Source organism: Crocodylus porosus, unplaced genomic scaffold, assembly GCF_001723895.1.
Source record: "Crocodylus porosus isolate Cpor-Errol unplaced genomic scaffold, CroPor_comp1, whole genome shotgun sequence".
Lineage (NCBI taxonomy): Eukaryota > Metazoa > Chordata > Crocodylia > Crocodylidae > Crocodylus > Crocodylus porosus.
In genome coordinates, this window is record NW_017728915.1 from 18379065 (window position 1) to 18394273 (window position 15209).

Consider the following 15209-nt stretch of genomic DNA (forward strand, 5'->3'; position numbering starts at 1 on the left):
TGGTAAAGCGACCTCTCCAGTCACTGCTCACCTAAAATTAGTTCTAAGACCATCCCCTTTAACCATGTGGGCATTGCTTTGGATTCACTCTCAGTCTGAATGTGTTTATGGACAAATCACTGGCAGCCCATGAGCTACACGCAGCCTGTGAGGGGTTACAACTGGTTCTGTAGGTTCCTGCCTGGCCTACTTCTCCCACAGTTTCTGCTGCTGCTGGAGTTTGAACCCTACCCACCCTACCTCCAGCTTCATCTTCCTGCCCTCACCCTTGGGGGGAGTTTCAAAGGTCACATGATGTGTAGTCTTTGGCTACTCAGAAGTGGATAGCTCTGTGTTACATACACAAACAGCTGTTTTGGGGAACCTTTACAAAGCCGGCATGCTTACTGGCTTCTTTATATCATTTCCCTGAAGAATCAAACTGTAGAACAAGAGCATATGCAAGGTTGGATTGCTCAGAAACACTATATTTATGTTACCAGTGAGCGTGGGGGTTCTACACAGATCCTGTACCTTACAGACACTCTGTGAAGGGCATGGATAGAGCTTTTATCCAGAGATTATTGCCAAAGAGGCCAAGAGGCCTACCCTTCAAAGCAGAGGATTAACTACAATGAAACCTGTCCAGTTTTGCAGGACTGAAAAATTGCAGTTGGACTGGAAACCACCACATAGGAAGTAACAGTGAGAAAACTTTTAGTTAATTCTGTTTGAGATATCTACTGGATTTAAAATTCATAGCCAAGAGGATTGCTTTTCTCTACAGGACTTTTTTGTACTACAGGTACAACAATACCATTGCTTCAAGAATAAATTTAGCTGTATTAGAAACTTGAGTTGCCAGATCATAGCAAGATCAGAGCTTCAGAACTCTGGGGATATCAGCTGGGAGCTTCTTCACACCATTATATGGTGGAAAGTGAAGACCAGATACAAAGATTTTGGTTTTTCCCATTTTTATATGTTTTAAACTAGCTATTTCGTATAGCTCAGTGTGCTAGTATGGGATGATAGGAGTTCAGTCAGGGATTAACGTTTTTAGTGCAAGGTCAGCAGATAATAAGGTTATTGCTGTTCACTATTTCATCTTGGATAAAACTGCTGACTTGGCATAGTTTACTGCAATCTGGTCAGATACATTGTAGGAACATCATTAAGCCCAAATGTTTATATATGGTTATTTAGTTAATCAAAAGTTAATGTCTGGAACGATAGGGTGGTTGTGTTAGTTACCTTCACCTTTAATATAGGACGGTTTCCTACAAGACATTTCATCACCTTGTTTGGTGATGTAATAAACTGGGTATTCCAAACAATGACCCTATAGGGCTACTGAGGTCAAAGCAACATTTAAGGTCAAAGAAACATTTTTAGATTAAAAAAAAAAGATATTAACAATATAGGTGGTCACTTCTCCCTCCTGTTCAGAAGCTGAACAAGCCTTTCCTAAAACTTCACAAAAACCTTACAATTTTATATTTTTAAAATACAGACTATTATATTTGATGTTGTTTCTGACCTGTGATTTATAAAGTGATACTGTATGAAAGATGTGTTTATATCAGGAGAGCCAAGTCTCACTCAGGTTTCCCACCCTTAAGGTTAGACCAGAGGTTGTCAACCAACGGTACATGTACCCCCTGGGGGTACTTGGAACAATCCTAGGGGATGTATAAGAGTGGGTGGGGATGGAGCGCTGCCAGCCACCACCATGAGCCACTGCCTCCCAGGAGCAGGGTGGCGGCGAGGGCAGCAGTGACCCTGTGTGGGCGGCATAGGTGCCATCTGGCCGGCTGGATGTGGAGGGGTGCAGGGAGGAGGCAGAGCTCTCGTGTGTCTGCTGCTGTTGCCATCCACCACCCCATGCTGCTGCATGAGATTCTTGCCCCCTGCTCCATATCCAGCTGCCACTACCAGAAGTTCTTAAAAAAGGTTGAAAACCCCTGGGTTAGATTGCCCTTAAGCAGCGCCTTATGAAATTAAGTGGTGATGAGAAAAGTCACCACACCTAGGAGTATAAAAAGAAGGAAATATGGCTTGAATACTAATTCTTCGCTTGATTTCTTCTTTTAATAGGGCATGCATGTGCGTATGGATCGAGAAGAACAATTTAGAGTAACCTTTGAAAAAGGTAGGAAACCCTGGGCAACCAAGCCTTTTGGATGTTTTGAAATATCTCATATGTATTTAACTCCAGCACTCTAATATAAAGCTAGATACAAAACTGAAGAGCAAATACCTCTAGAGATAATACTTGAAATTAAGTCCCTTTTCAGAATATAAATCAGTCAGTCTACTATTTCCTATACATTTCAGATTAACTAGCACTGGCAGAAACTGGTCTTCAGTTTCATTTTCATGTACAAGGTCAAACCCATTGTGACACAAATAAGTGTGCTCAGAATTATGAGCAGGTAACATACTGCATGAGAACAATTTAGAGGAGTTAATGCATTTAACAGCTCATTCCACTCTTCAGTATACAAATGTGCATTTTCCATTTAAAAAAGAAACTGCTTTAATGGAGAGGAAAATAGCTACAAAACATCTCATGCGCATGTCCATTATTCATGTTTATCAGAACTACACAGAAACCTGCTTCCTGAAATATTTAGAATAATCAAATAAAAGGACCTCTTACCTTCCTTGGTGATGAAATTTGGTCCTTCCCTTTTCAGCAAAACACTCAACAATAATGCTTGACTTGCTAAGCAATTGCAGTCCTAAAAACAAGAATAAGCCTATAGAATTTCAAGTGGGAAGTAAAATGCATCCAGGTTACGAACAAATTTCAAATCAAACCTAAGAACAGGGTTGGGTTTTCTGGGGGCTGCTGTTTGGTTTCAATTTTGTTTTCAATTTTTCTATTTCTATACAATGCAAGTTCCAAGGAAGAAGGATCTCCCTCTGTAAAATCTCAAATCTACTTGCCTTCTTCTAGACGGCAAGTAGTCAGTTTCAGGATTTCAGGTAGAGGTGAGGACTGTCTGCACCTCACAAGGTCAAGTCATATTGACTCCTTCATTTTCCATCTCTAATCATGGAAATAGTGTCATGGGTGACACACACAATATGTACTCCTTGTATACAGTTTTATAACTGTTTTCACTGCTGCATAGTCAATAAAATTGTGGCCATCCCAAACTAGGCCCCCTCCCCCAAACTAGAACTTGTCTCTGCTTTTGGCTTCTACCAATTGGCAATGCAAAGCTTTTGGATGGGATGATCAGTTGACATGATTTGTCTCCATTTTTCTACTGAGCCAGAATACTAAAATTTGAAACACTAGTTATTGTCCTCTAATACAGGAAGCAAATAGGGATTTTCATACTTAATCTGTACATCCAAAATCATGAAAATATGAAATCTGTTATGACCGCCTTCATAACTTAAAGTGTGCTTTTTCATCTTCCATTTAGAAATGAGGTATTTATTTATATGACAGTGTCTCCCTTTTTAGATTATGCTGGAGGTTGTATGAAGGGAGTATGAAAACCATTAGCTGGAATGTTGTTGGAAGGTTCTGTGACACCTGGACTATAGCAAGGTCAAGCTGAAGGTACAACTCATTGTAAGAGTGTAGCAGGATTTATTTTGTCATTCTTACCTATCTGAAGATTGCGGTATAGAACAATTTATAAAATTTCCTTACATTCAGTTTCTGAAGAATTTCATAAGTTGATCTGTCTTTCCACTCATGAATATTTATTTCTGGTTGCTGTTCTAGTTCAGAAACATTTGGAGTACTAGATTGTCTCTTAACTTTTGAATGTTTTGGAAGTTCCAACTCCTCCAAACTCTTAAACACAGAAGGCCTGTAAAAAGTAATAGTTTGATTCTCTACAATGCAGAAAATGTTTCTTAATTTTAATTATCAAGCACATAATTAGATTTTGCATGCATTCTTACTCTGATTCACTGATTCTTAGGAAGTCAAGTTGTTCAACAACTGCACCAGATATTAAAGTCTGAAATTAAAAGAAAAAAATGAAAATACAAAGACTGCACATCAGTCTGAATACTGCACATAGTGACCTGAGAACAATGTCATAAACAAAACAAGATGCCATTTATTAGACCAGTTAGACTAATCAGAAACTGCCACTTCTTTTTAAACTGCCATTTTTCATTTTGCTTTTCATTCACTTTCTCTTGATTATGAAGAGTAAGTACAGTGTCACAACAAATCAGAGCAGGAGGCATTCTCCCAAATATTGGCAGGATGGGCTGGGGAGGTAGAAGGGGGAGGGAGGGCATTCTCCAGGGCTGGAACCATCCTAGGGCTCTAGGACAGTTCAAAACGGTGGACTCATCTACCTCTGGCCCACAGTGAAATGGAGGGCTGCAGGGAGCAGGGGGCATTCACACTGGTGACTGGCAGGATGAGTGGGTAGGGAGCATTTTTCTGAAGTTGAAACTGTCCTGGACCCCAGTCTAAGAGGCAGAAGGGACCTTCCCCATAGCTCAACTCAGTCCTGGTGCCCAAAACAAGTGAAGTCACACTCCTTGTACTCCCTGACGCTGCATCAGCTAGGGTGACTCTAGTCAATGCAGGAGGCTGGGACTGGAAAGCAGTTCTCCTTGCCTCTCTCAGCTCTATAAGGTGACAGATTGTCTATTGCACCTGCTGCTTTTCAGCAGTTGCCAAATGCCTACTGACAGCTTACCCTCTTCCCCAGAAGGGGAGAACACAGGCTGTAAAATCCCTGCGCTCTTCTAAGGGTGAGGGAGATTCAAGGAGTAACCTTCTAGTGCTCTCTGGCTGGAGAGCTCCTGTTGCTGTCCAGTTAGGGGCCTAGAATGCTCCAAGTCCCAGGCTATTTTTCTAGAGGTAAGAATATCAGCTTTTAGTACTAGAAATGAATGCCAATCCAAACCCTTTGTTACTCATCATGATTTTTGGTCTATGCTGTATAAAAACATAGGTGTATAAAAGCAGGCATTTAAAAATAGGAAGAGGGTGATATGAAAATGACTTGCTTATATGTGAATGTTTAACATGGTATTGCCATATTATGCAAGAACCTAGAGACTTCCATTAGCCCATAGGTACAGAAATACACAGTCCATAGTAGGAAATGTATATGAATCTATATAAGCTACTCTGGTATGACAGTTGTATTTCTGAGTACTGAACACTCCTGATGCTAGTTAAGGAGCTGAACACCGCAACAGAGTGAGTTTTCTGGACAAATGTTCTATCATGCTTTTTGGTCTTCTCTCTCAATTTCAGTTACGTTGCAAAAAACAAACATCTCTCCTGGTTTCTTTCTTCCTACTCTTGCCCCCAACTCATTTTAACTCACTGCAGTCTCCCCTACTCAAGTGCAGGCTATGTAGTGGCTTATTCCGCTATTCTTAAAGTCTTGCTACATGTACTTCTCTCAATCTGTCAGGTTTCCTTGCCACCTTCTGTGTACACCTGCAGCTTATCATGCATACAGAGTTCCTGCTCCCTGTGCTTGCATTCAGGTCCTTTTAAAAACCTCAGTCTCAATTCCTATTTCAGCCTTGCATGAAGGTTACGTTTTGGGTGGTGGTTGCTACTGTTTCTATCATTTGTTCCATAAAGGAGCTTACATGCTTTTTACATTTATCCTGAACAAAGGCTAGTTGTTTTACCAGCCAGTGTCAGTGGATTTTCACCCAATCCTCAGCATAACAAATCTACAGGGCTTCTGTAGTTTTAGTCCGTCATTCCTTAGTATGGAGCAGCGATTCTCAACCAGGGTGCCCTGAGATTCTTTCAAGGGTGCCATGGGATTCTGCACAATATTAGGATTATTAGATGTGAATTCTGATTCACAAGATAAACCCAGAGATTTCAAATAGGAATCCACAGGGTTAAAAACATTCTGACCTGTTGTGGCTTGAGTTCTCTGCAACAGAAGAATTGGTCTATTCTTTTTCTGTAGTCAAAAGACAAGCGAAAACAAGGAACTGGCACTTTCCAAGAGATGCCTTGAATCTAACAATGGGTGCCCTGAATCTAATGAGCAATGTCTTAGGTCTAAAAAGGCTGAGAATCACTGGTCTAGAGATGCTTCGTTCCCCGCCACCCCAAACACACACACAGACTAGGTTTATTCTATTGAACCAATTAAGAGGCTTTTTTAAATATGTTGTTTTGCTACTCCTCAGTAAGTACATTCTATGTGTATACTGTGAACTTTTAAACTGAGTTTTCATGTTTGCAGTTTAAAGTGGAGTATAGAAATACTAGAGTTGACTATCATAATCAAAGGCTGTTTTTCCTCTTTCTTTCTTCTTGTTCTGCTTTATGGCTGACACCCCTCTTCGTCTCCACCTTGCATAATGCCCCGGAGAACAGCCGACGATGAAAGTAGTTACAGACAGTGGAAGTGAAAATTAACAGCAGTGTTAGAAACCTTATGAATGATATGCTTCTTAAATGGATGAATGTATTTTCACATACATTTCACAAACAAAGAATATGTACTCCTTTGGTGGAGGCATGTTCCAATATGTGTATCTAAAACATACCAGCTGAACATAATTTATAAAGATGTAATACATATTGACTTAATAGATAATGTATTATTGCCATCATATTGCAATCTTAGCCACTTCCTTAGGTTTCACACCCCTCACTGTTTAATATTATAAAACTTAAGAAATAAGGTGGAAAAAATCCAAATTTGATCATATCAATACAGTTATAATCTGTATTAAAATATCTGGTTCTAACTAAGCAAGGGCAAACATGAAAAAACCCTGTTAATGTATATAGAACCAAACTGGCAAAAGATATTACCTTTAAAAACAAGTAATCATCTTTCTCATTAAAAAATATCCAAAACTTCTAGGCTGTTGGCATTTTATATACTGCAATGTCTTAAACCAAGAGAAATGTTGAGTTTAAGTTTCAATTACATAGCTGCCTTGTAATGTCCAGGGTGTTTATTTTTAACGGAATTTTGGAGTTAGAAAAAGAGATTTTAAATGTCATTTCAATAATATTTTACAGAGGAATCGTAGGATCAGGATGATTCCTATTTTATCCAAACCAGTTTGCCCATCCTTAGTTTAAAATTATAGTAGGAACTAAACCTTAACTGCAACAATTAATATACAATAAACCATAATGGTATATACTGTGCTAATGTGGGGAATGATTGCATTGTACAGCCCTGGAAAAAAACTCAGCAGGCTTTTAAAGAAATATAGAATGAAAAAAAACTTGACAAGAGCAGAATATGTAATTTTTTCAAGGTGTCACAATTGTTAACTGTGCTCATCACTAAATTAAGTGCCTGAGACCATTGACAAATGAAAAAAAATACAGCAAGTTAAAAGGGCGCAGGGAAATACTGCACATCTGCTGCTCCATGGTACCTGCTCATGCGTCTACTCTTATCACCTGCAGCAAGTAAAAGTTAAATCAAAGCAATTTGCCTCTCAAATGAAGCGGGGCTAAGGGAAGCTACTGTGGCATAATCCTTTACTTAATGCAGGATAAAAGTTTGGAGATAGACAATTACTGTGAGAGGGCCTGGCTGATGCCACCCTCTTAACTTTTAAAAGGTGGATGTACTTTTTTCCCTGCAATTTACATCCTTCATGAATAAGAAATTCAACATAAATAGAAGTAATTGCCAATCAGATAAACCTTCTTCAGTGCTGCTTATCAATTATTTAAAGAATTTTTGTGGTAGAACAGTGAGAATGGATGGTCTCCAATGACTTCAAAACAATATCATGTTTAAAACAACTTAAAGGCACATTATATAGAGGATTTTCAAGACGTTCTTTCATGACAATATAATAATTTAATCAAATACAGAATAATAGAAAGGATATTTACATTACAGTAAAATATTAGAAGAAGCTTATAGGTAGTAGGCAGCACTTTCCATGACAGGTAATGGCATCTGCATTAGGAAATTCAGCTTATAATAGCAAGAAATTGTATGAAGTCTGCTTGGCTACTGTTATTTTAGAGAGTTATTGACAGCCTTTATATGCTAGAGTTAGGAATATTCTGTTTGAGAGGTGAATACCTTCCAAGATGTAAGAGATTTTAACTAAGACACTACCATCAATAAACCAAATAAGTTAGTTTTTAAACATATTAGCAAAAACTGGGTGAACGACTCACATTAAAATGTAGACAAAACAGTTGATTTGGCCATCAGTACAACATTAAAGATGGTTTCAACATGTTATCTGGGCAAGGGTCTCCCATTAAGATTTATTTTAAAGAGCCAAAACATTAAAACTACAACATACACTGTCTCAATTAGGATTTTAGCAGAGCCAAAACATAGACTGACCTAGCCAAAAAGAGATCTCTCAGTATTTGGTATCAAGGACTTGACCTCTGGTGACAAGACGAATGGGAGTAAGGAAAAGAAAAAACATCTTTCCCAGCTCTTGGGGGGAAGGGGAAGGAACGGGAGAGGACGCCCCACCATTTGTGGAGAATGTAATTACAAAAGGCTAATGCAAGAAGGCCCCATGCTTCTGCTGAAAAATAGGGTTTTCATTAAATATATATGACTTCAGAAGTAAGCATAACTCTGAAATTAATTTCATCTTTAGTTCTATGATGCTAAATGTGCTACTGAAAGATCACATAGAAAAGAGAAGAATTTTGCTGGAATGAGAGGTCTACAGAAATCATTTACAATATAAGGAGTAAGAGAGACTACCAGAGCATGAGCGAAACATTTAGGGGAAAAAAAAATACCTGAACTCTATCAACATGAACCTTCACTCCTCCAATGATTCCCTTTTTAAAGTCTGCCAGCATATCCAATATTGGATTGAATCTGCTTCCCCTAAAATTTAAAAAACAGACACATTAATATCACACGTGTAATCATATTACAAATTATGCTCCTCTTAAGAGATATATATTCCATACCTTATGTTATCTTCACGGATGAGCACAAGGAACAAGGGGCGACCATGCATTTTCCAATACTGCTTAATGAACTGCAATGCGTTCTAGGTAAATGAAAAAGTATATGCATTAGATGCAGGGAACTCACAGGCCAATACACTGTAACAGCAGCAAGCTAAAATAAAGCCATTATTTAAAAACCCAACAGACTGATGGTTTGGAAGTTAGCAATCAAATGTTTTTAGTTGCATTTGTTTTTGGTTTTTTTTGAACAATGCAAACAGTTTTCAAATGCATAATTCTGCTCAGACTGGTGATTTACTTCATACTTAACATTTCATAAGGGGAGTAATAAAAATATGTAGGGTTTGAACTGCCCTGTATATTATGCATAGAATGTATTGAGCTGCTAACACAGAAAGCACAGATATTACACCTTCTATACACCAGAAGTCCTTTCTTCAACTGCAGGAATGGGAAGGTACAACAGACAATGTTAGTGCTCCTGCCCTTCACTTAGGTTCATCCAAGGAATGCAATTTTCAATTGTTGACCAAGGCTCAGTAAGAGAACCCTGATGAGGCTCTGAACCAGAGCATCTCTTAAATAAATCTGTCAGGCTTATGTCCCCAACTAAGAACACCTGCTTCCGAAAAGAAGCAAAGGTTTGTGTTATTTTAATGCCACTCACTTCTGAATGATCAGTCACTGAAGAACATCCACTAGGGTCTATTCTGACAAGCAGTACAGTCATCATAATATTTTTAGTGTTCTTCCCATCATAACTTTGTATTCCTTATGTATCAAGACATGCATACTATAGATTTTAACGTCCTATTTCCAATACTGTATATCATCAAGCCTTTTGAGCTATTCCTAGGGAAAACTTGTATTTCACCAGTTTTGCATAAGACAAAACAAATAAATACCTTAATGTCATCAATCAACATCATAACATCCTGAGACATGTAGAAGTCACTTAGATCAAAAATGATTGGGTAACACACTACAGTCTTTCCTAGTATGCGATAAATCTGTGGAGAGAGAAACTAATGTTAACCACTTCTCTAAAAAACTTGAAACTACTTAATATTAACACAGCCTAAAAACTAAAAATAGTCATAATTTTGCAAAACTGTCAAAATAGTAATGAGCTGCAAAAGGAACTCCTGAGAAAAAAATCTTAGGAATCCACATTCTTTTTTAATTAAACCAGTTCACCCCTATTATCATCATGGCTGTCTTGGGTGAGTAAGTATTACTGTAATTGGATGCTTAGGAAAGGCGTGAAATAATTTAACAGTGAGATAGCTTGTGCTTTATTCTTAATGGGTTTACAAGGTCCACTAAAAACATTTTAAAACACAAAACAAGATTTATGTACAGTAAATAAGATTACATTTATTAAATTGAACAATTTAAATAGGTCTCTGCATCCAGTGAATAATTCAAAGTACGCCTGGAATACACACTAATTATGTAACAGAAACCCATCATTTCAATGACCTTTGATGTTCCAAGGCATCCTATAGGCCTGTCAGGTCTTCCAGATAATCCTAGTTTGTCATTGATCCCCAAATGGAAGTAAGCCTGTAAAAAAAAGTTGTGAACATCTTAAGATAATTTCTTTACACAGAGGTTCAGGCCTTTCTGTTCATCTCAGGCAAGAAGCAGCTGAAATGTGAATTCTTCCTTTTTGGTTTTTTTTTTTGGAAGAGGAGGCAGGCGAGGACATGCATTTACGATATGGTAATTCTTGCTGTTACCTCCTTTTTTTAAAAAAAAGATATTCATCCATATCACAGTAAAAGAACCAAGATATACAAGACTATAAATGAATGTGCAGTCAAAAGACTGAATTTGGCCCACTACTTTGATAAATACTTGTATACCTACATTTAAAAGTTCATTCTGTATTTAAATGAAACTGGGAATAGATTATTAAAAATCAGCTCTCAGTAACATCTTCAGTGACAAACAATATTCACTCCAATGAAAGCTACTGTTGGAAATGCATTAAAATTGAACTTCCATATATCTGCTGTGTAAGTATAGTTTTACCTCTTTAGCTAACTAAATTTTTAGGGGATATTGTTCTTCATGGAAGTGAAAGGACAGCTGATTTTAACCATAGTATAGTGGAGACAGTTAGGCACTATATTAGCTTTGCAAAGATGCTTTTACTATGCTTGGACATCTACTGTGATCCTGAACATCAAAGCCATTATATTGTCCTTGGTCTTTTCAGACAGAATTAGTTCCTAATTCTGCAACTTGTGTGAATGTTGTGTCCCTGGATTGGTGCAGTGACTCCTGCTGATGTCTAGTGTACTTCATGACTTTCTATTTAAAGCTCTGTTTATACAGACTACATTAACTCAGACCAAATTAATACTTAAAAATCTCAAAGCATCCTCAATGTAGCTAAAATATCTATGTGAAAACAAATCAATAATAAAAAAGGGAAAGATAATACTCCCTAGGTTTTGATATTATTTTTGGCTTTTTACAGTTTTACCAATAGATTATTTTTTGTTTATCTATATATCTTGTGTTCTTTTGTATTCTAGAATTATGTAATCATACGATACACAGTTTATTTTTTGTTTTAAGTGCACAAACTATCATTACACTTTCATTTTTATTTGCATTTAATGTCAGGTCTCACATACTTTGAAAATGCCATTCATTCCTAGGGCAAAATAGAATTGGAACAGCAATGCAGAAGATTAAGATACTTTATTCTAAGATTAATGCATTAGTAACATGTAATAAACAGACATCTTTGGTTCTTTGCTTAATCACATTTATGTAAGCTATTTTAAGTTATACTTGGCATTATTTCACCTGATATACTAATAAATACCAAAGACTTATAAAACTCTATCAGATTGGTTGAAACATAATGAAAATGTGTAACTACTTGAACTGTAGATAAGCAAGACTACCCATGCAAATTAAAAACCAATGTTGGCAACTGCCGTTTTGAGCAATTTGAGATGACAAACTTCCTATTACTAAAATTAAATTAAATTCCTTGGGAGGCAAAGATGACTTAGGATTTCAAATGAATAGCTGGTACAACCCTAAGAAATATTTGCCTCTTGCATGATTCCTGGACCATCATGGCTACAACATCACTCCAATATTACCATTAAATTGCCTGCACCTCTGTAAGTTACATGTGGATGGAGATTCTGCCGCCTCTCTAGGTAACTTGTTCCAGTGCTTCACCACCCTCCTAAGTGAGAGAGTTTTTCCCAGTATCCAACCTAAACCTCCCTTGCTGCAGCTTGAGAACACTACTCCTTATTTTGTCATCTGTTACCACTGAGAACAGTCTCGCTCCATCCTCTTTGGAACTACCCTTCAGGAAGTTCAAAGGCAGTTATTAAATCCTCCTCAGTCTTCTCTTCTCCAGATTAAATAAGCCCAGTTCCCTCAGCTTCTCCTCAGAAGTCATATTTCCCACTCCCCTAACCATTTTGGTTGCTCTCTGCTGGACGCTTTCCAACTTGTTCACATTCTTTCTGTTGTAGGGGACCCAAAACTGGACGCAGTATTCCAGACGTGGTCTCACCAGTGCTGAATAGAGGGGAATAATTACTTCCCTTGACCTGCTGGCAATGCTTCTACTAATCCAGCTGAGTATGCTGCTAGTCTTCTTGGCAACTAGGGCACACTGCTGACTCGTATCCAGCTTATTGTCCATTGTAACTCCCAGGTCCTGTTCTGCACAGCAGCTGCTTAGTCAGTCAGTCAGTCCCCAGGCTGTAGTGGTGAATGGGATTCTCCATCCTAAGTACAGGACTTTGCACTTGTCCTTGTTGAACTACATTAAATTTCTTTTGGCCCAATCCTCCAATTTGTCTAGGCACCCCTCCTAACTTGGGCTCGCACCCCCCCTAACTTGGCATCCAAAGATGCCTTTCTTGCCCACCCCTAGTTATGCTACTGTATTAGATATATCCTGGCTTTAGAGTTAGCCAAAACTCTTACTTTGGAATTGCCTCCAATGACCCTCCTTATCCATCTACACACAAAAATGTCTGACTCAATTAGAGTATTATTTTCAATCTGAGTTTGAAGTGGGGATTAGAACCCATGTTCTACTTTCACTTGAGCTGGTAATCTTCCCGCTTAGTAATAAAGACAGAGGAAAAAAGGAAAATACTAGGGGTATGCATATAAAGATTTTTTGGGCCAATAGCAATGGCCAATTTTTAATGAGCTATATTGGGTGATACTGATCTGATATGCAGCCCCACAGCATGGGCAGTGACATCCAGCTGGTAAGTCTGTTGTGGGGAAGGCACATGGGAGGGGCAGATCGAGGCCCCCGTGGTGAGGGAGGGAGGGGGGCTGGGGCAGGCACTGCCCAGCTGGGGCAGGATGTGGCATAGCACAAACCACAGTTTGTCCAGCGAGCCTGGATCCTACTGCTGTGTGCACCATGGGAGAGCATAGGGGGCATGTGCCCCTGGACAGGCATGTGGGACGGGCTGCTGCTGCGGGCTGAGGCCAGGCTCTGGGTTGGGCTGTGCATGGGGCAGGCGAAGGCACTGGGAGGGGGGCTACAGCAATTTTTGAGGTGGTTGCCCAGCCCCCTGCCAGGAAGAGCCTGGCACAGCTCTGGCCCCAGCCTGCAGCAGCAGCCCACCCCACTCCACATGCAGATCCAGGGGCACATGCCGCAGTGGGAACCACTCCTCCCCTGCCCCCCAGATGAGCCACGACTCTGTCCCGTGCCCTGCCCCACCCCAGCTGGGCAGCACCTACCCCTTCTCCCAGCCTCACTCCCACTCCCTCCCTCACCGCAGGGGCCTTGATCTGAGCCCCCCTCCCCACTCCTCCCCTCCCCTGACAACAGACTTACCAGTCAGACCCAGCTGCACTGCTGGCTGCCTGCATGCTGTGCTCTGGCTGTACACATGCATGTAACATTTAATCAGCCACATCAGGCAAAAAAAAGGCGACTGCCAATACTCTCACTTTTCCTCAGATCAGTGATGATCCAATATGGGACCGATGTATCCGTGCGCACCTCTAAAAAAATACCTCCCCCCTCCAAAAAACACCAGCTGGTGCACAATCACCAGAACCTTTCCACAACATCTATCTGCCTACAAAGACAGAAAAGGTCTCCCACAATTCACTAGGAAAGAAACAGAGAGAGACAACTTTCTGAGAGATGAAGTGTGATGATGCTCTGTTCATACATGAATTATGTTTTCCCAGATGGCTTGTCCCCAGGTTAATGCTAAAGTAAAAACATGTAAAGACGAAGGATAATATGACTCAAATGAGCTAGAGCTATAAACTGGTCATAAGGGCAAACATTTTGGGCCCTTTTACACATATTCCACAGGGCTTCAATTAGAACGGCTCTAAAAGCCACTTTAATTAAAGAATTAAAGCACTGCTGTGTCTCCTACCTCAGCATCCCCATGCTTAAAAATGGCAGCAGGGGTGTTTGAACTAAAGTTCACTGATACACAAGATGCAGGAGGCTGCTGGAGTGAAGTAATTGCCATGTTCCAGCAGACCCAATTAATCAAGTATACTCTGACATGCTGGAATTCCAGTGTGTCAGAGCAGCCTCCATGCTCATGTGTAGGTACCATTCATGATTTAGATTTTTTTTTGGAATAATGGAGGCTCATTGAATACAACAAGCCTTCAGGCTCTAGTCAGCCCAATTTTTCTTCTGCTTTCTAAACCATACAGACTGCACTGGAGTTAGTGCTGCAGTTACAGTTCTACAGTAGAGTGATGTACACAAAAAAAGGTCAAATTGCTGCAGAAAGTAAAATAAACATATCTAACCAAGCTGCTGAGTTATTATGAACTACCAAGGGAGAAAGGAGAATTAATGCAAAACAGGAAGACAGACATGGAATAGCAGCTGTTTTGAGAATAATCCCATCTCTAGTGAAGTGAAGCTGATGAGAGAGTAGCTCAAAGACACTGAATATACGCTTTCTGTCACAACGAAGAGAAAGCTTTCTTTTGTGGAAAATTATGTTCCTCAACTGTGACCATGTTTTGCAGATTAAGAACAATGTAAACTTGCCTGAAAACTATTTTGTGCATTGACAATGTTTTTTTTTTTTTCTCTCATCGATGTCAAACCTGGAATCAGCATTATGGATAATTTCAATCACAATGCTGTCCTGAACAAACAAGTCCCTTCTCTGTAGTAAACAATATGGGTGTTTATACACATGCTCTGAGGTTGGGGGGGGAGGGAAGGGCACTCTAATTTGAGTGGCTTCATGAGCAGCTCTAATTAAAGCACTGGGAGCATCTTGTGCATCAAAATGGCATTTGACGAGCTTAGGAT

The 15209-nt window shown here is 39.4% G+C and overlaps 1 protein-coding gene across 3 annotated transcripts in view; it reads right to left on the reverse strand.

Moving 5' to 3' along the window:
* Positions 1-15209, reverse strand: part of PHKB (phosphorylase kinase regulatory subunit beta) — a 195880-nt gene that overhangs the window by 26722 nt on the left and 153949 nt on the right. For all 3 annotated transcript variants that reach the window (XM_019535774.1, XM_019535772.1, XM_019535775.1), the window contains 7 exons: positions 10373-10456; positions 9796-9900; positions 8888-8970; positions 8711-8801; positions 3910-3968; positions 3653-3815; positions 2642-2723 (listed from right to left, as the gene is read on the reverse strand). In XM_019535774.1, coding sequence (XP_019391319.1) covers positions 2642-2723; positions 3653-3815; positions 3910-3968; positions 8711-8801; positions 8888-8970; positions 9796-9900; positions 10373-10456 — 667 coding nt within the window. The remainder of the gene's footprint in view (positions 1-2641; positions 2724-3652; positions 3816-3909; positions 3969-8710; positions 8802-8887; positions 8971-9795; positions 9901-10372; positions 10457-15209) is intronic.